Source organism: Scyliorhinus torazame, chromosome 21, assembly GCF_047496885.1.
Source record: "Scyliorhinus torazame isolate Kashiwa2021f chromosome 21, sScyTor2.1, whole genome shotgun sequence".
In the NCBI taxonomy this organism is placed as follows: Eukaryota; Metazoa; Chordata; class Chondrichthyes; order Carcharhiniformes; family Scyliorhinidae; genus Scyliorhinus; species Scyliorhinus torazame.
In genome coordinates, this window is record NC_092727.1 from 129775408 (window position 1) to 129792231 (window position 16824).

Below are 16824 nucleotides of genomic sequence, written 5' to 3' on the forward strand. Positions count from 1 at the left end.
TAAAGATTATTATTATTATTTCACGGAATATTCCTAATACAAAGATTTCTCTGTCTCCACCAGAACACAGACTAATTTTGCTTCATCGTCAGTTTTTAAAAAAAATTTGCTACAGCTGCCAAATAAAACGTATTGCCTCAGCTATAAAAACAGCACGGCAAGGTGGGATTTCAGGGGCAATGGGCTAACTACTGTAGAAGGGGAGAATAAATCCAAGACAGACCATCAAACATCTGTTGACCACCAGCTGTGTTCCCAATGACAATATCTGTCCTGGAGCATCCCTGTGTATGTTTAACAACAGTAAGAAGTCTTACAACACCAGGTTAAAGTCCAACAGGTTTGTTTCAAACACTAGCTTTTGGAGCGCTGCTCCTTCCTCAGGTGAATGAAGAGGTATGTTCCAGAAACATATATGTAGACAAAGTCAAAGATGTAAGACGATACTTTGAATGCGAGTCTTTGCAGGTAATTAAGTCTTTACAGATCCAGAGATAGGGGTAACCCCAGGTTAAAGAGGTGTGAATTGTCTCAAACCAGGACAGTTGGTAGGATCAATCCTACCATCTTTGACTTGGTCTATATCTATGTTTCTTGAACCTACCTCTTCATTCACCTGAGGAAGGAGCAGTGCTCCGAAAGTTTGCACATTCTTCCCTGTGACTATGTGGGTCTCACCCCCACAAACCCAAAAGATGTGCAGGGTAGGTGGATTGAACACGCTAAATTCCCCTTAATTGGGAAGATTTTTTAAAATGGAGAAAAAAAAGAGAGAGAATTCCGGCCTTGGTGGGAAACCCATGGAGACTCTTCCATTGAGAAATTGGGGTAAGATTTCAAATCAGAACTCAGATCGAGGGAAGGGCAGATGATTGTGAGATTCGGTATAACTTGTGTGGCGATGAGGACACACAGGACTGGCTACATGAGAACCTACCCTCAGAGCAGGATTCGTCTCCCTCTAATGCCTCACCAGCCTGTTCGGAGCCTAGTGCAGGAAAACAATAGGTTAAGCAATTCTGTTCAATCGTGTGAGCGTCACCTGAATAGTTTCTGAAAATTCTAAATTAATCAGTGGCTCTGCTTCCGGCTCATGTTTTTGTTTGAGATGCTGGTACCTTTCAATCCACTGATAGGATTCTGTGCAGAGATGACTCATAATATATGCGTTAATGAGGAGTCCCTGTGGTGAAATTGTCCTCAGCAGTTTCATGAATTGGCACTCGGTTTTACACTGCTTTGTCTTTCCCAGCCTGGCCTATTCTACACTCGTGTACGAGACCCCTTTGACCCTGTCCCTAACCCCTTCCAGACCATCCTCACTACCTTAACTGAGAGTCAGTCTATGACAGAGGGTGGTCGTTACACTGGGTAGTTCCTGGCCTGATTCAACCCAGTGCAGACAGACAGGGAGCTGAAGCAACAAGTCAACAAACGCATTAAAACATGGCAGCTGGACAGCGAAACGTTGGGGTTGCTGCAGTAAACAATAGTCATGGAAAGGTCAAGTTCTGACTGAAAACTCACAACCCCCCCCGCCCCCCACCAAGCTGGAAAGGTTACTTGTGTTAAAAACAATTGAGAGAGTCAATGTGTGGCAGTGGCTCCGAGTCTGTCCTGCCATGTTGACCCAGGTATTAGAGTGTCAACATGGGCCAAACTGAGCCATTGGCCTTGGAAGCGACGGAGAGCAGGTGTGAGACAAGAGTAAAGGAGTGGGAGAATTGCCCTGGCTGTAGTATACAGCAAGTCACTCTTCACTCAAACATATTAACCATGCGTGAACATAATTGTTAAAGAGCTTTTTGTCTGAAGTAGTTTTGTTTAGTCTGGTTAGATTATACCGTCACCCCATGGAACACTGCATACCTTATCCCATACCTCCAACCACAGCCACATAAACAAATCCCAAACTCCCAACCACCCCCTGGTACCGTGTATCCATTTCTACTTTTGCCAGGCCATTAACTTAAAGTTAGTTGAGCCAATAATCGACATTGTGACACAGAATTAAATGTAAAGAGGAAACGGGAAAACCAACAATGTGATTGTCAATGGTTCCCAATCCTAAACAGTAGAAACTGAGATTTTAAGATGCAATGGTGTGAAGGCAGATGAGTACATAGAACAATGTGCAGAGGGAATCGCATAATGTCCTAGTTGTGGGAGACTGCATAATATCTTGGGTGGGGGTGGGGGACTTCATAGTGACATGCGGGAGGGGGAGTGAACAATGTCCTGCTGGAGAGGATGTGAACAATATCCTAGCTACCTACCCTTTAAACGGAGAGCAGATTCAGTGAGATCTTCCACATGCTGAGTAGTGACCTCATCAGTTGCGAAAGCTGCAGTAGGAAGATAGCAGGTTACAGAAATTCCACTCAGTTGTGTAACTTGTACTACTTTCCCTTCAGGATTGATTTGCCTCGAGATTGATTTGCTGCTATTACAGGCCGCAGTCTGGGAAACCATACCCAATGATCTGTCGCAAAAAGGTAAGTGACTTAACTGAATGTGGCGACAAGAATAAGCGACACTGTTATTCCTAACTCCACATTTAGCAACTTTTCCAATCACCATCACTCCCAACCTCTACATTTTCCTCATCCCAATCATCCGACTAGATCAGATTATTCTCTAGTCTTCACCATCGGGCTAATGAACTGTACACGTGGAATCACAATGAGGTGTGGGTCTCTCACCATAGCTCAGAGACCTGGTGGTTGGACCATTCAGACCAGGATGCGTCTGGGTTTATGCCTGCTCTCTGCTGCGTGAATGGATCTCAGCCAGGGTGGGGATGGGATCCCATTATTATTTTTAGTGCCTTTGACTTAATGAGGGACAAACTCACCAAAGTTCCTCCTCCTGCTCACGATCCAGTGAAGTGTGCCTAACTGTACATTGGGTGACGACAGCATTCTGCTCAGCTTTGAGATGTATGCCCATCAACAATCATTGATGGACAATGTGTGTGTAATGTTTCGACTGGACGAGGAGATGGAATAAAAACAGCCCATGTGAATAATGTTTCAGCAGAGAGTCTGTGAGGACTCAGGGCAGTGATGTAAGTGAGTAGGTGTGGATGTGACGGTGTATTTGTTGCTAACAGTACACAGGCTTGCTACACTAGGAACCTACCGGCATGTCTATGTTTTCCAGGCTTCTCGCGATCAACAACCACCGAGCCAGCTACTGTGGTAAAATTGAAAGATTAAAAAATGCTAATCAATCTACACTGATAATTAATATAGAATTTACAGCAGAGAACAAACTAATCGGACCAACTAGTCTATGCCAGTGTTTATGCTCTGCCACCTCTCACCCAATCAGCATTTCCTTCTCTCCCTCATCCACTCATCCAACTTCCCTTTAAAAGCATCTATCTCAACCACAACAGTTGCAGCTGCATAGAATCTTAGTTAGGCCACACTTGGAGTATAGTGTTCAATTCTGGTCGCCACACTACCAGAAGGATGTGGAGGCTTTAGAGAGGGTGCAGAAGAGATTTACCAGAATGTTGCCTGGTATGGAGGGCATTAGCTATGAGGAGCGGTTGAATAAACTCGGTTTGTTCTCACTGGAACGAAGGAGGTTGAGGGGAGTCCTGATAGAGGTCTACAAAATTATGAGGGGCATAGACAGAGTGGATAGTCAGAGGCTTTTCCCCAGGGTAGAGGGGTCAATTACTAGGGGGCATAGGTTTAAGGTGCGAGGGGCAAGGTTTAGAGGAGATGTACAAGGTAAGTTTTTTACTCAAAGGGTAGTGGGTGCCTGGAACTCGCTGCCAGAGGAGGTGGTGGAAGCAGGGACGATAGTAATGTTTAAGGGGCATCTTGACAAATACATGAATAAGCTGGGAATAGAGGGATATGGACCCCGGAAATGTAGAAGATTTTAGTTTTGATGGGCAGCATGGTCGGCACGGGCTTGGAGGGCTGAGGGGCCTGTTCCTGTGCTGTATTTTTCTTTGTTCTTTGTTTGTTCACTCCATCTGGTCGCAAGTTCCACCTCTTACTGCTCACTGTGCAAGAAGTTCATTGAGAAGGCAAAAAGACAGAAATGCCCTCCACTTGCCTGGATGACAGCAGCTCTCACAACACTCAAGAAACACAACACCATCCAGGACAAAATAGACCAATGTTTCTTGATTCCTTTAGAGTCCAAAAATCTCTGTATCCAGTGAGATTTGGAGAATTGGAATAAGCATCTACTAACTCCTCCTTGACCTCCTTCAGCAGCCTCAGAAACAATCCACCTGACCTGGTGAGGCCCCAAAATCATATGGACTGGAAGGTGTTGATGGAGAACTAATGCACAATGTGGCAAAACACCTTGTGATGGTTTGACCTCACTTGCAGCACTCTGGGGAAACTTTGAGTGAAGGATGGAGAGACCCATATTAATCAGGTAAGTTCACTGGCTGACCAGCTGGTCAAACATGGTGTGTATGGGGTCATTTCTGCCTTTGCTCCTTCATTCACCAAGACCACAGAGCTGAAATTTAGACCACAATCCAGAATAATCCAAAAACTGTGAACAGTTTTCAATTTTCAATCCTCCAATAGGTGAATAAAAATTATCCCCAAATTCAGGGCAGACAATGAAAGACAAAGAGAGATTTAAAATATCAAACTCCTGTAATCATCATTGACGATGTACAAAGCTAAGTTTATTTTTATCCATTCAGGGGCTGGGCTGGGCCAGCATTTATTGCCCACCCCGAATTGCCCTTGAACTGAGTGGTTTGCTGGGCCATTTCGGATGGCATTTAAGAGTCAACCACATTACTGTGGGTCTGGAGGTCACACGTATGCCTGGACTCACATGTACGCCCAGAGTCATATGTAGGCCAGACCAGGTAAGGACATTAATTCTAGATTTTTATTGAATTCAAATTTCAAATGTGGTGGGAGTCGAACCCTGAGTTACTAGATCACTAGTCCAGTGACAATACTACTGTGCCATTGCTTCCCTTGTTTGGAAACATCTGAATTTCATTCAGGTCATCCGCACTTGTTATACCAAAATGTTTAGTTCCATTCATATCTCATATCTTGGGCGAAGTTCTCCGGTATCGGCGCGATGTCCGCCGACCGGCGGCCAAAATGGCGCAAATCAGTCGGGCATCGCGCCGCCCCAAAGGTGCGAAATGCTCCGCATCTTTGGGGGCTGAGCCCCAACCTTGAGGGGCTAGGCCCGCGCCGGACTGATTTCCATCCCGCCAGCTGGCGGAAGTGCCCCGCCAGCTGGCGCGGAAATAACATTGCCGGGTGGCGCGTGCGCGGGAGCGTCAGCGGCCGCTCACGGCATTCCCGCGCATGCGCAGTGGAGGGAGTCTCTTCCGCCTCCACCATAGTGGAGACCGTGGCGGAGGCGGAAGGAAAAGAGTGCCCCCACGGCACAGGCCCGCCCGTGGATCGGTGGGCCCCGATCGCGGGCCAGGCCACCGTGGGGGCACCCCCCTGGGCCAGATCGACCCGCGCCCCCCCCCCCCCCCAGGACCCCGGAGCCCGCCCGCGCCGCCTTGTGCCGCCGGTAAGGTAAGTGGTTTAATTTATGCCGGTGGGACAGGCATTTTAGCGGTGGGACTTCGGCCCATCTGGGCCGGAGAATCGCGGGGGGGGGGGGGGCCCGCCAACCGGCACGGCGCGATTCCGCCCCCGCCGAATTTCCGGTAGTGGAGAATTCGGCAACCGGCGGGGGCGGGATTCACGCCAGCCCCCGGCGATAGTCAGGCCCGGCAGGGGGTCGGAGAATCTCGCCCCATATCTCCTGTCCTTCCATCACGAAGAACCCAACGTTAACACACATCTGTCGACCTTATCTTCACAATCGTCAATAAAAGCATCTTGTGTCATTAAAATGACACACAATGGGGTTACTCTTCTGATGTGAAATTAAAGCACATTGCTGGCAACAGTGCAGGGGTAGCTTTGCTGTATCGAACCCGTGAGAATGCTTGATGCTGAAACACACAAAGTGTTTCTTCTCAATTCCTCAGCTTGTAGATAGCAGAAATCAATAGCTTAGAAAATGCCAAGGAAATTAATAGGGTGGAAACCTGTGGGGGAATACTTAATTGATATTAAAGATAAATAAATTTAAAAACGGAAAGAACACAGGGCGGGATTCTCTCAGCCCAGGGCCGGGCCAGAGAATCCCCGCGACCGGTGCGAATCGCGCCATGCCGCCCCAACGCCGGCACGCAATTCTCCGCAGAGCGCAGAATCGGCGCCATTGGCACTGGCGTGGTTGGCGCGGCGCCGGTCGGGGGCCGCTCTACGTGGCCGGCCCGCCGATTCTCGCCCCGGGATGGGCCGAGCGGCCGTCGTAAAAACACCGTGTCCCGCCGGCGCCGTCCACACCTGCTCTCAGCCGGCGGGAACTCGGCGTGGAAGGGTCGGGGGGGGCGGCCTGTGGGGCGGGAGGGGGGGTCTGACCCCGGGGGGAGCCCCCGATGTGTCCTGGCCCGCGATTGGAGCCCACCGATCGGCGGGCCGGCCTCTCTGGCTGGGGGCCTCGTTTCTTCCGCGCCAGCCCCTGTAGTCCTGCGCCATGTTGTGTCGGGGCCGGCGCGTTGAAGGAAGACACTGCGCCTGCGCGGGTCCCGCGGCGCCCAGTTCGCGCTGGGATCAGCAGCTGGAGCGGCACGAACCGCTCCAGTGCCGTGCTGGCCCCTTTTGCGGGCCAGAATTAGTCGGCGAGCCGGCCTGTTCATGCCGCCGTAAAACGCGATGGCGTTTACGACGGCATGGATACTCTGTCGCGGGATTCGAGAATCCCACCCACAATAATTGTGAGATCTTCAATGTCCCAAATTGCTTCCCTACAATTGCTACAGACAATCACCATCTTATTGTGATAAAGTATTTCAATTCCAATCTCAGGGCCAAGAACAAAATGAAAGAGAGAACAGACTTGGTCTAATGACCTCCTGCCAGTGTTTGCTAAATGAAGCCCCATAGAATGTGTGCTGTGTTTTCCAGTGTGTGCGACCAGGCAGAACCTGGGCCTTACGTCTCAGCCTGCGAGTTTTCTGTTTCTCTTGCAGCTCCTCGGTCTCCTCTAGTTTCACCTTCTCAGCCAGTGCGATCTGATTCTTGCTATCTTTCAGAGCCTGCAATAGAACCAGTGCAGCATTAATGAGACTTCTAGTATACAAACAAAAATGTACCACAGCTTCTCATATAGTTAGATTAGAGGACGCTAACTGCATTAAAGCAGCAAGTCTCAAGATTTATCCCTGGGTTTGTGCTGAGTTGGTTGATTACAAAGTCAGTGTTTTCAGTGGTACAAGAACAAAGAACAAAGAAATGTATAGCACAGGAACAGGCCCTTCGGCCCTCCAAGACTGTGCCGACCATGCTGCCCGACTAAACTACAATCTTCTACACTTCCTGGGTCCGTATCCCTCTATTCCCATCCTATTCATGTATTTGTCAAGATGCCCCTTATATGTCACTATCGTCCCTGCTTCCACCACCTCCTCCGGCAGCGAGTTCCAGGCACCCACTACCTTCTGTGTAAAAAAACTTGCCTCGTACATCTACTCTAAACCTTGCCCCTCTCACCTTAAACCTATGCCCCCGAATAATTGACCCCTCTACCCTGGGGAAAAGCCTCTGACTATCCACTCTGTCTATGCCCCTCATACTTTTGTAGGCCTCTATCAGGTCGCCCCTCAACCTCTGTCATTCCAGTGAGAACAAACTGAGTTTATTCAACCGCTCCTCATAGCTAGTGCCCTCCATACCAGGCAACATCCTGGTAAATCTCTTCTGCACCCTCTCTAAAGTCTCCACATCCTTCTGGCAGTGTGGCGACCAGAATTGAACACTATACTCCAAGTGTGGCCTAACTAAGGTTCTATACAGCTGCAACATGACTTGCCAATTCTTATACTCAATGCCCCGGCCAATGAAGGCAAGCATGCCGTACGCCATCTTGACAACCTTCTCCACCTGTGTTGCCCCTTTCAGTGACCTGTGGACCTGTACACCTGGATCTCTCTGACTTTAAGTTGTGATGAATGTACAAATTCTTATATATGTTATGTGTCTGTTGCAGTAATGTTACTAAAAGAACATAGGTTAAGGCCACCAGATTATGGGCACGATCTAACCAAATTGCCACAGAGTCCCATGTTGAGCGCATTTAGCCAAGTGGGTCCTGGTGCTTGCTGTACTGTGAAGGGCCAGGCTATCGAATGGGACTCTGCAATCCGGGGCCTCAGCACAGACCTCCCCGCTGAGGGAGCATTAGTCCCGTTTCCTGCACTGAGGAGCTCCGCTCGCAAGAACTCCTCAGCGCAGGAGGAGATTTTTAAATGACATCCCAATCTCGCCCCCCCCCCCCCCCCCCCCCCCCCCACTTGCGGCCCCGGACCCCACAAAGGCCCAACTCATCTATAACCCCTCCTACATCCCACCTCACATGGCAGGGCACCCCCAGGCCCAATCGCCGCCATGGGCAAAATGCCAGGCAGGTACCTTGGCACAGCCAGCCTGGCACACCTGCAGTGTCCCTGCCAGCGTGGCAGTGCCACATGGACACCTTGGCAGTACCAGACTGACACCCATGTGGCAGTGCCAGGGTGTCTGGGCAGCACCGGCAGTGCCAGGGTGCCACCCTGCCCCGAGGCCAATCACCCAGTGGCCTCTGATCTCCTGGGAGACACCCCCACCCAAGTGCCATTCCACCTGGACCCCGTTTTGGGGATCAGCTGGAATATCACTCGCCTATGGTTCCTGAGGGGGTTAGATCCCAATGCCTTGGGTAGATCAGGTGTATATTAGAGTGAGACTCGCTACTCACTTTAAAATGCAGATTTGCCAAATCGTGATCCCACACACAATGGGCCGGATTCAGGTCACGACATCTCACGGAAACCCGTTAGATCTCACAAAGCGTGGCGTGCTGGGTAAATCCCCGAAGTCTCCTGGCACCTACTGACCACATCGCGCCCAGTTGGGTGGGACGCAGACGGTACATTGCGCCCTATATTATTGAATAAGTCATTTGCATCTGTCTTTACCACGGAAGAAGATACTACCAAAGTCATTGTGAAAGAGGAGATGTTTGAGACTCTGGATGGACTAAAAATGTATTAAAGTGAAGGTATTAGTACGGTTGACTGTACTTAAAATTGGACCACTAGCAATGGATTGGATTGGATTTGTTTATTGTCACGTGTACCGAGGTACAGTGAAAAGTATTTTTCTGCGAGCAGCTCAACAGATCATTAAGTACATGGGAAGAAAAGGGAATAAAAGAAAATACATAATGGGGCAACACAAGGTACACAATGTAACGATTATAAGATAAATAAAAAGAGGATCTGTTGCGGAGAGCTCGCAGAGTGTCACCTCACTCCGGCACCACCTTGCACCCAAGAACACTGAGGGAGTTGAGGGGGGAAACTGGGGAGAAACAGGCTGCTGTCCTTAAATATTGAGTGATACCAGATGACTGGAGAATTGCAATTGTTACACCTTGTTCAAAAATGAATGTAAAGATAAACCCCACAACCACAAGCCAAACAATTTAACCTGGGGCGGGATTCTCCCCTACCCGGCGGGGCGGGGGGTCCCGGCGGGATGGAGTGGCGGGAACCACTCCGGCATTGGGCCGCCCCAAAAGTGCGGAGACCAAGCCCTCACCTTGAGGGGCTAGGCCCGCGCCGGAGTGGTTTCCGCTCCGCCGGCTGGCGGGAAAGGCCTTTGGCGCCACGCCAGCCGGCGCCGAAAGGTCTTCGCCGGGCGACGCATGCGCGGGAGTGTCAGCGGCCGCTGACGTCATCCCCGCGCATGCGCAGGGGAGGGGGTCTCTTCCGCCTCCGCCATAGTGAAGACCATGGTGAAGGCGGAAGAAAAAGAGTGCCCTCACGGCACAGGCCCGCCCGCGGATCGGTGGGCCCCAATTGCAGGCCAGGTCACCGTGGGGGGCCCCCCCGGGGCCAGATCGCCCCGCGCCCCCCCCCCCCAGGATCCCGGAGCCCGCCCGTGCCGCCTTGTCCCGCCGTTCAAAAGGTGATTTAATCCACGCCGGAGGGAGAGGGTTGACAGCGGCGGGACTTCGGCCCATCGCGGGCCGGAGAATCACCGGGGGTGGGCCCGCCGACTGGCGCGGCGCGATTCCCACCCCCGCCGAATCTCTGGTGGCGGAGAATTCGGGACACAGCGGGATTCACGCCAGCCCCCGGCGATTCTCCGACCCGGTGGGGGGTCGAAGAATCGCGCCCCTCGTTGGTGGCAAAACTCTTTAGAAATTATAATCTGGGCCAAAATTAACTGTCAATTGTACAAATGTGATTAATTAAGGAAAGTCAGCATAAAATGTTAAAGACAAATCATGTTTAATTAATTTAATTAATTAACTTGAGTGTGTTTTTTGATGAAGTAAAGAGTTGTTGAGGATAATGCAGTTGATCTGGTGTACATGGACTTCCAAAAGGTGTTTGATAAAGTGCCACATAATAGGCTTGTCAGTAAAGTTAGAGCTCTGGTATTAAAAGGGACGGTGACAGCATGGTCATGAAGCTGGTTGAGTAGTGGTGAACAGTTGTTTTTTATCTGTAGGAAAGTGAGGTTCAGGGGAACAAGGACTAGGACCACTGCTTTTCTTGACCTATATTAATGTTGTAGACTAGGATACACAGGCATAATTTCAAAACTGTCAGATGACACAAAACCTGGAAGTATTGTGAACTGTGAGGAGAATAGTTACAGACTTCAAGTAGACATAGACAGGCTGATGAAATTTAACACAGAGAAGTATGAGGTGCTACATTTTGGTCGGAAGAACGAAGAAGTCAATATAAGATAAAGGGTACATTTCTAAATTGGGTACAGGCTGGGGGCATATCATTTTTAAAAAAATCTTTTTATTTTCCTCATTTTCAACATTTTCATCAATAAAAAAACAATCAAAACATAAACAAAACAAATACAATAACAATCTCGCGCGCACAAACCACTCCTCCGCACAATATACAGCCAAAAACATCCAGCCGTACATTCCAGGTAAAAAAACACAAATTAACAATCAATCCGTAAACAGTGTAACCGAAATACCGCCGACCCCCACTCCCCCCCTAATGTTCAATTGCAACCAACTCTCAGAAGTGCATAATAAACAGCCCCCATGAATTGTGAAACCCTTCCTTCGTCCCCCTTCGGCCGAGACCTCACCTTCCTGAGAGTCAAAGAAATTCAAGTATGTCCCCCTCCCCCGCCGAGCCGTGTCGCAGGATGGAGAAGCTGACCTTCACCCCAACAAGACCCGCCTCCGGGCAAACAGCAAGGCGAAGGCTAAAACCATCTGCCCCGCACTCGCCCGAGCAGGTCCGACCCCCCAAAAATGGCTTTTAGGGGCCCTGGTTCTAAGCTCACAAACACAACCCCCGAGATGACCCTGAAAACCTCCCTCCCACAAATCCTCACATTCCACATATCTATCCTAACCGGGAGTCTCTCACCGCCTCCCCCTCCCTCCTCCTCCCTCCTCCCCCTTCCCCCCTCTCTCCTCCCCCTCCCCTCTCCCCCTCTCCCCTTTCCCCCTCCCCCTCTCCCCCTTTCCCCCTCCCCCTCTCCCCCACCCCCTCCCCCTCTCCCCCCCTCCCTCCTCCCCCTCCTCTCCCTCCTCCCTCTTCCCTCCCCCTCCCTCCTCCCCCATCCCTCCCTCCCCTCTCCCCTCCCACTCCCCCTCCCTCCTCTTCCCTCCCCCTCCCCCTCCCTCCTCCCCCCCCTCCCTCCCTCCCCTCTCCCCTCCCACTCCCCCTCCCTCCTCTTCCCTCCCCCTCCCCCTCCCTCCTCCCCTCATTCGCAGGGCAGGTTGAGAAAGTGATTAAAAAGGCAAATGGGATCCTGAGCTGATATAGAGAAGCACAGAATACAAAAACAAGGAGGTTATGATGAACTTTCATAAAACACCGGTTTGGCCACACTTCAGGAAGGATGTGATGGGATTAGAGAGAGTGTAGAAAAGATTTACGAAAATAGTTGCAGAAATAAGTAATTTACCAGTTAATTGGATAGATTGGAGAGGCTGGTCTGTTCCCCTTGGAGAGGAGAGGGTTGAGGGGAGATTTGACAGAAGTGTTCAAAATTTGGAGAGTAGATAAAGATAATCTGTTTCCATGCCTGAAGAGTCAAGAAGCAGAGGACACTGATAAAAGGCAAATGGCAAAGGAACCAACAGTGAAAAGAGGACAATCTTTTTTTACACAGCAAGTGGTTCGGATCTGGAATGCCCTGGCTGAATGTTTGGTAGAGACAGGCTCAATTGTGGCTTTCAAAAAGGTAATTGGATAGGCACTGAGAAAGGTTTCGCAAGGCTACAGAGAAAGAGAGTGAACAAGATAAGAACATAATAAAAAGGAATAGGAATTAACCATTCGGCCCCTCAAGATCGTGGTTGACCTTCTATCTGAATTCCACCTTTCTGCACTATCCCCATATTTGTTTAATTTCTGCCATTTCTTTATTTCCCAATATAGTTTCTCCAATCTCCCTTTGCCTGTATGGGACCATCATTTACTTTTGCTAATCTTGTTTTTACATACCCAAAGAAACTTTTGCAAACTTTTTTTTATCTCTTTCTAATATATTTTCACATTAATTTTTCTCTTTATCAATTTCTTGGTCAGCTTTAGTTGAATTCTAAAATCCTCTCAATCCTCAGGCTTACTTCTCTTTTTGGCATTATTATAAAACCCTTACTTTAACCTTACATTATTTTAAACTGATCTTTTTAGCCATGTTTGGACCACTTTTCGGTAAGATTTTTATTCTTTAAGGGAAAGTATACTAGTTTGGTTCAGTGGGATTCTGTGCAGTGGACAGAGTGGGGAGAGGTTTGTCCAGTGTTTTGTCATGACCGGAGGCAGAATGGAGTTCTGATGGAGCTTAAAGCTAGCAACACTTTTAAAAAAGTTTCATCGAAACATGAAGGATGGTGAATTCTGCCCAGGATTAACTGGAGTCTGCCAGTATGTACAGGAATACAGCCCGGTTCCTTGCTGTTAGTGCTAAATCATCAGGGTCCCATCATCTTTCTTACTGCTGATGCTACAGGAAAGTAGCAACAATACAATAGCACATGGATTAAGCAGGAGTACTCACATTTGATATTGCCTCCTGTGCTGGCTCATCATTCAGCATCTTGGCTTTTCCCAATGCTTGTTCAAAGAATGTCACTGCAGTCTGAAGTTTGTTTTCTTTAACTAGAAGAATTAACAAGTGAATGTTATAGGTTGTGAAAGATGGTGTGAATTTTCTCTTGTTTTCTTTTTCCCACCTTGTGGTCGTGGAATGAAGCTTGTGGTCCTCCCTGTTCATTGTGAGTCAGGGCTACAAAGGAACATAGAATTAGGAGCGGAGTAGGCAACTCAGCCCTTCGAGCCTGCTCCGCCAATCAGTTCATGGCTGATCTCTTCCTCAAATCCCCCTCCGTACCTGTTCCCCATATCCCTTTAACCCGTTTTTAAAATCAAATATATTTCTCTCCTTCTTGAAACCATTTAATGATTCAGATTCCACCGCACTATGGGACAGAGTTCCACAAATTCACCCCGTCTGCGAGAAGTAGTTCCTCCTCATCTCAGTTCTGAATCTACCGCCTCTCAACCTACATCTGTGACCTCTCGTTCTAGATTGCCCTACAAAGGGAAATATTTGGTCTACATTTACTTTATCAATCCCTTTTAGTATTTTATATACCTCAATCAGATTGGGTTGGATTGGATGTGTTTATTGTCACGTGTACAGAGGTACAGTGAAAAGTATTTTTTTGCGAGCAGCTCAAGAGATCATTAAGTACATGAGAAGAAAAGGGAATAAAAGAAAATACATAATAGGGCAACACAAGGTATACAATGTAACTACATAAGCACCGGCAACAGATGAAGCATAAAGGGTGTAGTATTAATCTCCCCTCATCCTTCTAAACTCCAGCGAGTATAAGCCCAAACTGATTACTCTCTCCTCGCACGTCAACCCTTTGATCTCCGGAATCAATCTGGTGACCCTCCTCTGAACTGCCTCCAATGCCACTACATCCTTCCTCAAATAAGGAGACCAAAACTGGACACAATACTCCAGATGTGGTCTCACCAACACCCTACACAATTGCAACACCACCTCTCTACTTTTATACTCCAGTCCTTTTACAATAAACACTAACATTCAATTTGCCTTTTCAATGACATGCTGTACCTGCATACCGACTGTCTGCGATTCATGAACAAAGATACCCAGATCCCTCTGCCCAGACAAAACATTGCAGCTAAGCCCCTCAACATCTTACGAGGATCGTTCCTCCCATGTTCCCTCTCCCCGTTAGGAAGAACCTGGTTTCAGCTCTCTCGGCATTGCACTGATGAAAGCAGGAATCAACTAGGGTCTGATCATAACCCTATGTGTGAATGGGGTTTGACTGGGTTATATGGCACACTGTTCAGGGGGACACTGACTCTAACCAGCCATCACATTGTCATTCCATGTAGTTTTTATTATACCCAACAAAAAGGCTTGACAGCAAACCAAAATGTGACCTAATGTACATGGTAGTCTTGGATCTGATGGTGAACTTAATTATTTTATGTTAAATCTCACACCAGAGAAACTGTGGATTCCATCATACACTCTTAGCTTCTCGAAGAGATAAAGTTCTGACAGATCATGTAGGATACCACAGGCCTCATCTACATGTTCATTCTTCATGTGTGAACTTAGATAGTTTCTGTTAGCAGGGTATTCAAACCAGGATGAAACTCTCGCTGCGTGTACTACTCAGTATCAATGTCTAAATTTGGGATTGGAAATTCAGCACTCCAAATTTCTTTGAAGATGATTTTTTTGTAATGGTGTGGCTCAGTGTGAGTACAAAACTTGGGAAAATGGCAATAAAGGAATTTGACAATTGAAATTGGTCCAAACTGGGATGAATTTGGGAGGATTTGGAATAAGTTTGATCTTGGGAAAGACTTGACAGAATAATCCCTCTTACGTTCAGCCTGTGCCACGAGGACATTGGCATTCATTTTCCACTCTTCATCTCCTGTCTTTTGCGCCGATGCCAAGGCTTTTAAACCGTAATCCCGGGCCTCCACATTGTTGCCGAGCTCCAGGTGACAGCGCCCAATCTCGTGGAAGAGCCAAGTACGTTCGAGGTGGGTTTTAGTTAGAGGTTCCTTCTCCGACCAACTGTTAAAATCCAAAATAAAATGATGGAGTTTCCCAAAAGCAGAAATTCTTAAAAGCAACAATAAGGAAATTAAAATTTGATAAACGAGCAACGGCATGGCTCAGTTGGCGGTCGTACCTCCCGGTCTGACACCAGCCAGCATGGCATTGAGTCTGCTCTGGTAGCCAGGTAGATATTCAGGCACTTAGGTGCACAGACCAGAAAGGCCCCAACTTCACCCTTTTGTCTATCCTGGTTAGCTGACCTCAGTCAGGGTAACTGGAGTGACCCTCCAACTGGAGTTTTCTTTTTCTGTTTTGAGTCTACCTGCTGTGTGCTTGCAGGTTAATCAAGCATCACAACAAAGCCTTATCATGCCTCACATTCCACACACACACACACACACACACACACACACACATACACACACACACACATACACACACACATACACACACACACACACATACACACACACACACACACACACACACACGCGCGTTCTGCGAGCCAGACTTGATTGTTTTAAATTGGTTTCCAATATGATTCTTTGCACACTCAGGGTTGTTTAGCAAACAACACATCTATATCACTGTGCTCCTGATAAAGCAGCACCCATAGTCTTATCATCTTAAACCCAAGTAGAGGTGTGTGGGGTACTCACAGCAATGGTCTCTACTCTTCCACCTTCAACAGGGGCAAACCTGTGATTAGGAAGTATTGTACCAGGACTTTATGCTAGTACAATATCCTGTTACTATACAAATAGCTACAGAATCTGAAACAGGATGCATTGCTCCGGGAGGTTAAGTGCTTTATTTGTGGGGTTTCAGGTTAACCTCTGTCAAAACCTCAGCGCTGCACATCATACTTACGCCTCCACAGCCTTTGCGAATTCACCGATCCTTGCGTATACCCTGCCGATGTTGTCCAGGGCTCTTGATTTTGCTTCTAAGTTGTCACTATTTACAATTTTTTCAAAAAGCGATGAAAAATTATTCATTTTCATACCATTTTTAAACTGTGCAGCATGAATAACAACATTTATATAGTGCCTTTGACACAGTAAAACCTCCCAATGTACTTAATTTAAAAAATAAATAAATTTAGAGTACCCAATCATTTTTTCCAATTAAGGGGCAATTTAGCGTGGCCAATCCACCTAGCCTGCACATCTTTGGGTTGTGGGGGTGAAACCCACGCAGACATGGGGAGAATGTGCAAACTCCACACGGACAGTGACCCAGAGCCGGGATTCAAACCCGGGTCCTCAGCGCCGTAGGAAGCAATGCTAACCACTGTGCCACCGTGCTGCCCTCCAATGTACTTAATGAGTACAGAATCAAACCACATTTGACTCTGAGCCACATGAGGAGTTATTAGGACAGGTTACCAAAAATTTGGACAAAGAGGTAAGTCTTAAAAAGGGATTTCAGATCTTGGGGCCCAGGCAGCTGAAGATATGACCAGCAATGATGGTGTGATTAAAATCAGAACGCTCGAGAGGCCAAAGTTGGAGTGCAGAGACCTTGGAAGGTTGTAGAAATAGGGAGGGGCAAGGCCGTGGAGAGATTTGAAAGCAAGCAAAACTCTGCTTTTTCCAGCTATAATAAACCTTTTTCTGTTCTTATTAACAGA

General features: G+C 48.0%; 1 protein-coding gene across 50 annotated transcripts in view; it reads right to left on the reverse strand.

Annotated features, from left to right (window-relative positions):
- odad4 (outer dynein arm docking complex subunit 4) overlaps positions 1-16824 on the reverse strand; it is a 112868-nt gene that overhangs the window by 74983 nt on the left and 21061 nt on the right. For 33 of the 50 annotated variants that reach the window (XM_072487601.1, XM_072487602.1, XM_072487589.1 and 30 more), the window contains 7 exons: positions 16062-16148; positions 15010-15206; positions 13125-13225; positions 7021-7120; positions 3142-3195; positions 2277-2345; positions 938-988 (listed from right to left, as the gene is read on the reverse strand). In XM_072487601.1, coding sequence (XP_072343702.1) covers positions 938-988; positions 2277-2345; positions 3142-3195; positions 7021-7120; positions 13125-13225; positions 15010-15206; positions 16062-16148 — 659 coding nt within the window. The remainder of the gene's footprint in view (positions 1-937; positions 989-2276; positions 2346-3141; positions 3196-7020; positions 7121-13124; positions 13226-15009; positions 15207-16061; positions 16149-16824) is intronic. The other 17 variants (XM_072487616.1, XM_072487614.1, XM_072487627.1 and 14 more) reach the window with 4 other exon arrangements.